Raw genomic sequence first — 10,000 nt, forward strand, 5'->3', positions numbered from 1 at the left:
TCACGCGCAGCAAAAATACCAATGAGAATTCAGAATAGAGAAGGCAAGAGTGGATTCTACTCTATTCTGAGTTCTCGTTGGTATTTTTTCTGCATGTGTTGTTGCCATTGACATTCCCATTCTGTTGCTAAATAATCCTAATATTAGAAGTGCTTTTGATGAGACTTTTTTTTTAAATTTTGAGTAGTAATTATCAAAAATGGTTTCTCAGAGTCCCAGAATTACTAACAGGTGAGACCTGCCAAAAGTGATATTTCTAAAAAGAGAAAGGAAGCTCTGTTCTTTTTTTAACCAGTGGTTTAGGTGAATATGACCTAAGAGTAAAAAGTTGAAAACATAACACAACTTGGCCTTTTAGGCCATAGGGTTGTGGGATTAATGTAGTGATTCATTGATTAGACACCCGATTTTACTTTGGCTTAACTACTTTACAGTACATGTACCTCTTAGGTTACTAAGAGTATTTTGTGCACAACTTCAAATGCTCCAGCCTTTACCTTTTTCATCTAGCTAGAAAACTAGCATGGTAAAGGAAAAAAGAGAAACATGATCATAATTATACACTCTTACCGGTAGTTATTATTCTGCAAGGGAATATTTGGAGACTCGTGGCTGAAGTTAAAACATGTATATTTTTTTGGAAATTATTGATAGGACCCTGTACCTGAGAGACCAAAGGACACCATATTTGAAGATGAGGAGAAATCAAAGGTCATCTTTTCACTATAAATAAGTGTTAAAAAAGTTAATATACAAATGTACATCCTCATCATGTCAAATGATGGGAGAAGCTTTGTGCTAAACCAGACAAAATTGAACTTTCTGAAGAAATAATGGAAAGGAGGGAAAGTTACTCTCTGGAACTTGTGTCATCTTTATCATCATCATCACACAACATTATTTACCCAACTGCCAAAGACCGGCCCGTAGGCCAGTGACAAACCTTGAAAATGCAACTACCTTAAGTAGGTCATTTGATTGAAAAAACTCTTCTTTGCTTCTTGATGATAGACAAATGTTTATCCTTACTTCACTAGCTTCTTTCACGTCTGCTCAAGAGTTCTCATCCTGAGGATTTACAAGCAGCAAACAGATTGATAAAGACCATGGTTAGACAGGTAACATGGTCATGTAAAATAATTATAATAATATAACTTGGGAGGCAGGGCCATTAAGTTAAAATCAGTTGACAATCAGGTCCTTTTATGCACTGTAAATGAACTGTCAAGTTCCTGGCATATTTTTAGTGATGGTAACTAAGATTGTTGTCATCACCATCAGTGCTTTCTGTGCCCAATGCCGCATAAGGTACTTAGCGAATAAGGTGAAATTTAAAGTTTTTGTTTCCTTCATAGGTGAATGAACTAAATTTCTTTCAGGGTAATTTCTCTGATTTATTTCTTGTTAGGTAAACATACAAACTGCAATTACAAGGTTGTTAAAAGTTGACCACGGCGAGCAATACTTCTGAACTTCTGCTTGCTTTTATTTGTCAATGAAAGGGAAAAAACATTCTGCCACATTGATTATTTAATTTCTATGTGTATTTCCTTATAATTATTGTCCATTTAGTAATTTATAAATCTGCTAAACTCTGCAATGAAACTATTTTTGAAAGGCTGATTAGCTAGCTACCTGTCTTTTTTTGTTTTAAGGCTAATGATTCTTTCACAAGTACATGTATGTGTAATGAGAAATGGCAATTGTCTTGTGAAACAAGCTCATTTACTCATTTTGTTTACCCCTCTGCTTGCTTTATTTAGGATGAAATAAAAATGGAAAGACAAGTCAAAAGAAACACAGAAATAGACACATGTTGTAACAATATCAAACTTCTTACAGAGATGTTAAATCACTACAGTCCAAGCTCTCCATCTTCGGATAAGGAACTAATGAAGGTGAGTAAATAACATTCAGCCAATGATAACTGTTTCTGATTTTGTTGCAACATGAAAGTTGTATAGTTGTGCTCACTGTCTTTGCCAGTATGAAGTGAAATCAACAGAAATAATGATTTCAATGATTGGTTCGAGCTAAGGTCTTGCCTCACATATTGAAGGATGTTTGTGCTGGCTGTATGTGAAACATATCAGTGGATTCCTCAAGTGATGTTACAACTCTGTTAGGACCAAGACTTCCAAAAATACAGGCAGCTATGTGAGACACTCTCTTGGGCAATGTTATATGGTAATTTCAGAGGAAAGTGAATTGGGATATCAGGAAAAAAAGCTGTGGGAGCTTTTTGTAACTTCTTTGCAGAAACCAAAAGCATAAAAAACTTGAAAGCAATTTAGGCCCACAAAGATCATGCTTGTTTTTGTACTTGAAAAAGTCAGTTTTCACGTCAGAAGTGAGATTTGCTGGTGGGTTATCAATCTTACATGTACATGTACATGTACATGTACATGTACACTGTATACTACTTGTTCAGCTGTCATTTTGTGGTTTGTAGGAGCTTTATGATGCTTGTGATAAAATGAGACCTCAGTTATTTCGACTGGCTAGTTCAGCAACAGAAGATGGTGATGAAGGCTTAGGTAAGATTTAAAACTGTGGCAAGGATTAAAAAATCGTTAATATTGCCACGAAATGAAAGGCAAGTTTCTGTTGATGTCTCTGTTAACATTTTTTGTCATTAGCGTATGAATTTGTGAGAAGGCACTATGTTTATTGACTTCAAAAGTCAGAAGAATTGGTAAATCTTAGTCATCTCTACAATAAAGCCTTTTGCCTCAATGATCGGTGAGATATTGGCCATCATGAACAGAGGAATTATCTGGAAGCAAAAGAGCCCGACTACACTGTATTCTTGAGCATTATCTTATTCAATTTTTCAGAGATAGGTAATTAGGCAATGCACTTTTAATATTCAGTTCTGAATTTTTGGCTGTGCAAATCATAGTGAAATGTGCAAACAATAGACCAGAACTAGCAATATTGACATTGTCTCTGACAAACATGAAGTACAGACAATGTTCTTTGCTTCTTTCAAAGGTGAAATTTTAAAAGTGAATGATGACTTATCAAGAGTGTTAGAATATTACAGAAAAATCTTTGGAGCAGTGCAGCCCCCGACACCTGGCTCAGCAACTATCTCTGTTGCCCAGGCGGAAGCAACCACAGTGACATCTCCGGGGACGCCATCTACACTTATTGACTTAGGCACTGCAAATCAAACAACAGTATCGGAAGAAGCTAAACCTGCAGTTTCCAGTGTGCTGGAAAATGAGCTCAAGGCTCTAGGTACAGCAGATAAATTATTATAAGGAGACTTGTGATTATAATGCCAATAATAGAAATAATGATGATGACGCCACCATCACTGCCACCGCTGACATACCAGAGAAAAATGTTATCCAAGTTTGATAATGGTTGAGGTCACACTTGAGCTTTTTTTACCATAGTAAACGAAAGTTTACCATGGTAAATGGGTTTTTCAATGTGACCGGCTTTTCTCACTTTACCATGGTAAACGCAATTCTAGTTTGTTGCATTAGCAACGGTGGTCGGATGAAAGCAAAGTTTACTATAGTAAAACCATGTGAAAAAGCATGGTTTATTTAGCGTTCATCTAAACTTTGTTTATTTAGGTGACATCTTGTCATGATTTTGAGAAGCATTTCGTGACTTTGCTGAATTTGCGTGCACCCACTATATACATGTGCTTTTAGAGGCTCACATTGCCTCCTTTCAAAAACAAGGTAAAGAGCCAGAAATCTAAATCTATTAGCTTTATGGAGTGCAACGATAAGAAACAAAAGAGCCACAATCGAAGCTACAACACATTCACGATCCATGGCGCAGACACGAAATATATTACGACGGAACTTGAAAATTCCTGTCTGTCATCAACTCGACATTTGAGTAGCACTCTTGTGACAAGGAAACGTCTGGGAAATGTACAAGTCAGCTTATGCGTTTTACCATAGTAAACTTTGTTTACCTTTTTTATACCATAGTTAAGGGTTTTTACCTTAGTAAACTGCTAAGTGTGACCTCAACCAATATTATGAACTGCAGTTTATTTATCTCTCACTTTTATGGTTGATTCCAAGTAAAAGGAATTTGTCAAATAAAACCAGTCGATTTTTAACGTAATATTAGTGGTCAAAATTTGAAAAGTCGTAAATTATTTTTTAGACTATTTATTTGTTAACAACTGTTCACCGAATTGGAGGTGGCTAGTGGTAGATATTCACACAGAACCATGCAGCTGCGAGGTAAATAGCCACCAACACTGAGGTGAATAGTTGTTTTGGTATTTTCTAATACAGTGAGATAATATAGCACAAAAAGATGATTTTAAGTAAAATTCTTGCAGCGATTATAATATTTTCGACGCAAATACTGCTTGAGTTTCTTGGAGGTGAGTAGCAAAGGATATTCATAGTTTCAGTAGCCAATAAGTGTGCCTTCAGCACTATCCACTGTTTTAGAACGTACTAATACTGTTCAATTGTATACTTTTGAATTGTGTTTGTGTTAAAAGGACTTCATGATCTTGAAACACCAGCTCCCAGTTCCACAACACAGATTCCAATGCAGGTAATCAAATTACTGTACTGATAATCCCACATTTACACCATCAAAACTATTCCTCAAACTCTCTCATTTCTTTAGGATTTTTTTTCCCTTAGTCTTTCATTTCCTTTTTCATAATGAGGTACATGTATTCTTGACACATTTGTTATTGTTGTTGTTATTCTTCTTATTATTATCACTATTATTGTTATTATTATTATTATTATTATTATTATTATTATTATTATTATTATTATTATTATTATTATCCTTCTACCACGAAATGTTGGTAATGTGGTATGAACAGAGAACCATGGTATAGGAATTTTGTAACTAGGAAGAGAACACAGGTAACCAATATAGAAATCTCTTAGTGTATTATGTTTCCAGTCACAGTACAAATGACGCAAATTTGCCAGGGCAGGAGTACAGCTTTGTCAGGTTTCCGGTCAGAGACCAGCCTCCTCTTGAACCTTAAATTTAACTCACAGCTGCGAAAAAGCTAATAAACTGAAACTTAGGTCCAAGTGACAGTTCATTTGAGGGCCACACGTTTTTCAGTTTTGAACTGGTTGTCATCACTTTATAAATGAAGTTGATGATTATTGAAGAGATTTATTTATCGATTTGTGACTCACGGATACCAGGAAAAATCTGAGTGCTCCTTTGCAGGAGTCGAACCTACGGCCTTCCGATTACTAGTTTGGATGCTTTAACACTGAGCTATAGGAGACCAGTGTTGGGGAGCAAAGCCATTCAACTAGGTTTATGTGACATTATCCCACCATACTGCTAGGATCAAAATTGTCGAAGTGGAACTTATTTGTGATTGTAAGAGAAGAGACGACCGGATTGTTGTACGTTACCTTTTAATTTGTTTGCTTATTTTTATTGATTTTCCACAGGGCACCCAACAACCAGGAGGAATAGGACCCTGGGGATCACCAGCACAAAACTTTGTTATGCTACCACCAAATGCTTCCTCCACAGTGGGTGTGGTCCGACCCTTAGGCCAGTTAACAGCGCCAGGTATGGTCCAGCCTGGTTTTATGGTCACAGGGCAGTCACCAAGGATGCCCACTCTCCAACCCTTGGCTTTTGGAGGAATGGGCATGCCGCAAAGGCCTAGTCCAGTTACCATGGGGGCAAGTAGTCTGACCATGACTTCTCCCACGTCAGGAGGTCGCGGGAATTTTCCACCAGCAGGAAACAGAAGACAGGGGGAGGAAGCGAAGGCTCGTAACCCACTTGATATACTCGGGCAGGAAGTATTACAGAGTCAGAAACAACAACAGAAACAGAAGCAGACTGTAGCACCACTGCAAGAAAAAGCTGCATTGGAACAAGAAAAGGCAGCAGCACCTACAAGTGACAGTTTGCTGCCACTTGGTCCTGAGAGAACCCCAGTAACACAACCAGCCTCAGTTAATTTAAGCTCAACGACACCTGCAAGTTTCCCATCTTTAACCCTGTCTCCCAAGCCAGTTGCTCCTGTTTCTCTGGACAACGTCTTTGTGCCATTGGATACCATAAAACCTGGTAAGGTGGTGATAGTTCGTTAAGTTACAATTGATGAGGGTGATAATAAATAATTCACTGTTTTGTATTCCTTACAGGTAGTCATCCACCATTAACAGTTCTTGATAAAAACAGCGTAAGGATAATATTTCATTTTGCAAAGGTGAGTTATGACTAGGGATGTTGATCAGGACCTTACCTGTTTTTCAGTAGTAAGAAGAAGAAGAGGAAATAGACAACAAAAAGAACAATAAAGAAAAGCTGGACTAGTCATACAGCTTCTCGTCACAGTCTTCTTTTATAAGAACGTTGAGGCTGAGATAAACCCAAAATTTTAATAACGTATTAACGGACAGAACGTTTTATTTTGCTCATATGTATTCTAAATGAAAGCATAAAATAAATGTGGCTGAATGTAATTTAGGCGAAGTTAAACTTGAGCCAATGCAGTCAGCGGCAGTCCGCGGGAAGCCATGCGCGGGGGGTTCGCTTTTACAGGGTTTGTTGCAGGGGCATTTGTATTGCGTTCCAGCTACGTTTTCGTTCGCCTTTGTCTGCCATAGCTGAGTGCCTTTTTGCTCCCACTCCTCCCTCCCCTTAGTGGTAAGTATGTGGGTTAGGTAAGTATTTCCACTGATTTATCAGTGTGACGGTGCCGGGTGGTTGCCGCTCTCAGGGTTGCCATGGATACCTGCATGCTTGGCTGGCTTCACGCACGGCTCCACCTAACCCAAGGCACCTTCCCCAAGCTCATCTATTGGCGATGAGTTTAAATGTCGATAAATTTAAATTAACCCAAATACTTAAGGGCATATTTTGCGTAACATAACAATACATCATACATACATCATAACTTCAACGCCATCAAAGTCATCAGGTGAAACAAAGTCTGAGGTAAATTTAAGAACATCTTAGAACGTTTTCAGCCTCACATCGCCAGAATATGTAAGAAATTTCAGCCTCATCTCCGAAATTAGACGTTCTTATAAAAAACTTAAAAATTGCGGTCACAGAGTTCGTTTTTCAGATATGAGCAACTAAAGCCAACACATAAGGTGTTTTTGCAAGGTTTTCCTGTTGTTCAGTTGTTACTTCACAAAAATGACTGCACCTTGTTCAGCAATAATTGATGTTTCACATGGTACCATAACATTGCTGTTAAGTGATAAAGTGTTGTAGTGTCAATCCTTCTAATAACAAGGTCTCTTGAAAGTGTTGCAACTGGTTTGAGACATATTAAGTAAGGTCTCTATTCATCACCCCTCTATTCCCCCGTGAGAAGGATGGGAAACTAATCGCTTGGCGTTGGGTGAAAGGACAGCTGAAAAACCAGAGTCCAAGGTAGGATTCGAAGCTACGATCTCGCCTAACACTGGTCGAATGCTTTACCCATTTGACTACTAGAAGAGTTCCTGGGGCCCGTTTCTCGAAGGTCCCGAAACTTTACGGGCCATTTTCGGGTGTCACAATTCCCTCTGTATCTCAAGAACGGAGAAGATTTAAGTCGTCGAACTTCACAGTCATTTTGGTTTTTGTTACCTTGAAGAAATGTTTGGAGATCGGCTCTCTAAAACAAGCGGTTGATAGTTTCACAAATGGGTTTTCGGGCCCGAAAGGTTTTCGGGACTTTCGAAAAACGGGTCCCTGGCGAGCTAAGTCTGTTTTTACATGTTTATTTGTTTTGTCTCATTCACAGACTAGTTCAGAGCTGACAAGGAGCGACCTGTTGATTGTTGTTGTATCCAGCATGAGTTCTTTACCTTCTGCTGTCACAAATTTTGTTTTCCAAGCAGCAGTGCCAAAGGTAATTAAGGCTTTCCACCTCGCCGTGGAGAGCTTGTTTCAAGGCTAGAGGTGGCTTGTCCAGAGATGTTTTCAACAGTCATCTTGAATATTATATTTATGAAGACCTCCACATCTGCTGAAAAATAAACAGTTTGTTGTATTTTGATGTGTTTTCAGACAATGAGAGTGAAGCTCCAGCCACCATCCGGCAGTGAGTTACCAGCACACAATCCAATTCTTCCTCCATCAGCCATTACACAAGTTATGCTGATTGCTAATCCAGCAAAGGTAATAATGAACTTTGAGTGTCAAGTATATATTGTGCTGAGGCACTAATTGGAGACGCCGCTGTACAGAAATCAAGTCAAATCAACTCATATCAAAACATAAGTTGACGCAAGGAGAGGGGAAAACCGGAGTACCCCGGAGAAAAACCCCTCGGTGCAGAGCAGAGAACCAGCAAACTCAACCAACATATGACGCCATGAATCCACCCCAGGCCACACTGGTGAGAGGCAAGTAATCTCACCACTGTGCGAGCCCTGCGCTCTGCTAGGGCTAAGCGTAGCTAGGAGCCTCTCCGAATCATGTTAGGGAGGACCAGTGTGGGAAAGGTCCAACGGCCAGTTTGCGAACGTTTTGGGTCAGTTCTTCAACGCCCAATGGTCAGTTCGCGAACGCCTAAAAATTACGCCTTCAAATCGCCTCAATTCGAAGAGTGTAAGGGTATGCAGAGTTCTCTGTGCTTCGTGCGTGGAATTGATTTTTTATTGAATTGACTCTCTTTGAAGGCCCATCATATCATATATCATATATCATATCATACATTTTTATTTACCCTCGGATTTTTAGAGTAGCTTGGTGTAGCTAATATCTCCGAGTATTTACCCTCCCAACCATCGGGAACGAACATGAGATCAAGGCACCAAAGCATTGCACCGGCGGCATCGCAGAGGTCGTGAGTTCGAATCCTGTAGGGAACACCTGAATATTTCACTTGTCCATAAGAGACAATTTGTTAAATTGTCCAGTGAAGTGCGAGGATCATTTCTCTCTTTCGTCTTTCAAAAGTTCGTTCTGGAAAATCGGTTAACTCAATGTTGTACCAGGAGCTACTGGTAGAAGCCTTCCTCTCCCCTTTTTCCTTTTGGATTGGGCGTTTTGACGGACCTTGTTATTTTTAGAAACATTTTCCCGGGAAACAGCGTTTCCCTGGTTACGGTTAGCCAATCAGTGCGGTAGATAACGCATTACAATTTCGCATAAATTAGCTCTGGCTGAAACGTGGCGGACAGACGGGAATTGGAAGCTCAAATTCAGAGGTAGAAAGTAGCGAAGGAGATACGGTTAAATGGTATTCAGGTGACGACTGTGAGAGTTATGAAGAATCTGAGAGGAAGAGTGAGAGTGAGTTAGAAAGTAGCGAAGAAAATGATGCACGGCTCCGAAGGATTCTCGTCCGAAGAAGATACGCGCAGGTACGGCTAAAAAAGGATCAGGAAAGCGAACCAAAACAACAGCTTTTTGATTCCCATCTGTCCGCAATGTTTCAAATTACTCGTACTTATCAGCTTATTCCAAATTGTATTCATTTTCTTATGATTACATATACTAGTTACTTTATTCTAAAAGATTGGCATCAAACTGCGTCTGATTGTCAACCTCGTTGCTGCGTGAACCTTAACTTGAGCAAAAATGTTTTTCTTTCCAGGAAAAAGTAAGATTAAAGTACAAAGTTAGTTATCAAGTTGAAGGCCTTGCCAACACAGAAACTGGTGAAGTGGACAGCTTTCCTAGTTCTCTTGATTAACAGGAAAATTGTTTACATTGCGATCAACAGACACTGGGGATTCTGCATTTCAGAGAATAGTATCCACAAGTAGCGCAAGCTCGATATATGAGTATCTGTACTGTACTATATTATGCAAGAGTAGAAATATAAGGATTTGTCTGGGGAAAACGGTTCTTCTCAAAAATAATATTGACGATTTAAAGCTATTTAAAATTAAAAAAAATAGCTTACCTTGCTTCAGTCTTGTGTGTCTTTGTTTCTGGGTCGATTAAGAGCGATTGAGGTAGTTTTGGTTCCTCTCCTCTATAATTATATATATATATATATATATATATAGAGAGAGAGAGAGAGACACTGGATCGACAGGATCGACAGTGTCATCTA

At 39.0% G+C, this 10,000-nt stretch overlaps 1 protein-coding gene and 1 long non-coding RNA gene across 2 annotated transcripts in view; one reads left to right on the forward strand and one right to left on the reverse strand.

The window, feature by feature from the left end:
- The window catches only part of LOC137969766 (ADP-ribosylation factor-binding protein GGA1-like), a 20,556-nt gene extending 10,707 nt beyond the window's left edge, over positions 1-9,849 (forward strand). Inside the window, exons 7-17 of the mRNA XM_068816122.1 lie at positions 655-711; positions 1,038-1,118; positions 1,764-1,898; positions 2,453-2,537; positions 2,995-3,243; positions 4,490-4,545; positions 5,427-6,060; positions 6,138-6,202; positions 7,736-7,843; positions 8,002-8,112; positions 9,536-9,849. Coding sequence (XP_068672223.1) covers positions 655-711; positions 1,038-1,118; positions 1,764-1,898; positions 2,453-2,537; positions 2,995-3,243; positions 4,490-4,545; positions 5,427-6,060; positions 6,138-6,202; positions 7,736-7,843; positions 8,002-8,112; positions 9,536-9,634 — 1,680 coding nt within the window. The 3' untranslated portion in view covers positions 9,635-9,849. The remainder of the gene's footprint in view (positions 1-654; positions 712-1,037; positions 1,119-1,763; positions 1,899-2,452; positions 2,538-2,994; positions 3,244-4,489; positions 4,546-5,426; positions 6,061-6,137; positions 6,203-7,735; positions 7,844-8,001; positions 8,113-9,535) is intronic.
- Positions 7,873-10,000, reverse strand: part of LOC137969768 (uncharacterized) — a 12,190-nt gene continuing 10,062 nt past the window's right edge. The window contains exon 3 of the long non-coding RNA XR_011116723.1: positions 7,873-7,957. This is a non-coding gene — a long non-coding RNA (uncharacterized lncRNA). The remainder of the gene's footprint in view (positions 7,958-10,000) is intronic.

Source organism: Montipora foliosa, chromosome 9 (genome assembly GCF_036669935.1).
Source record: "Montipora foliosa isolate CH-2021 chromosome 9, ASM3666993v2, whole genome shotgun sequence".
NCBI lineage: Eukaryota > Metazoa > Cnidaria > Anthozoa > Scleractinia > Acroporidae > Montipora > Montipora foliosa.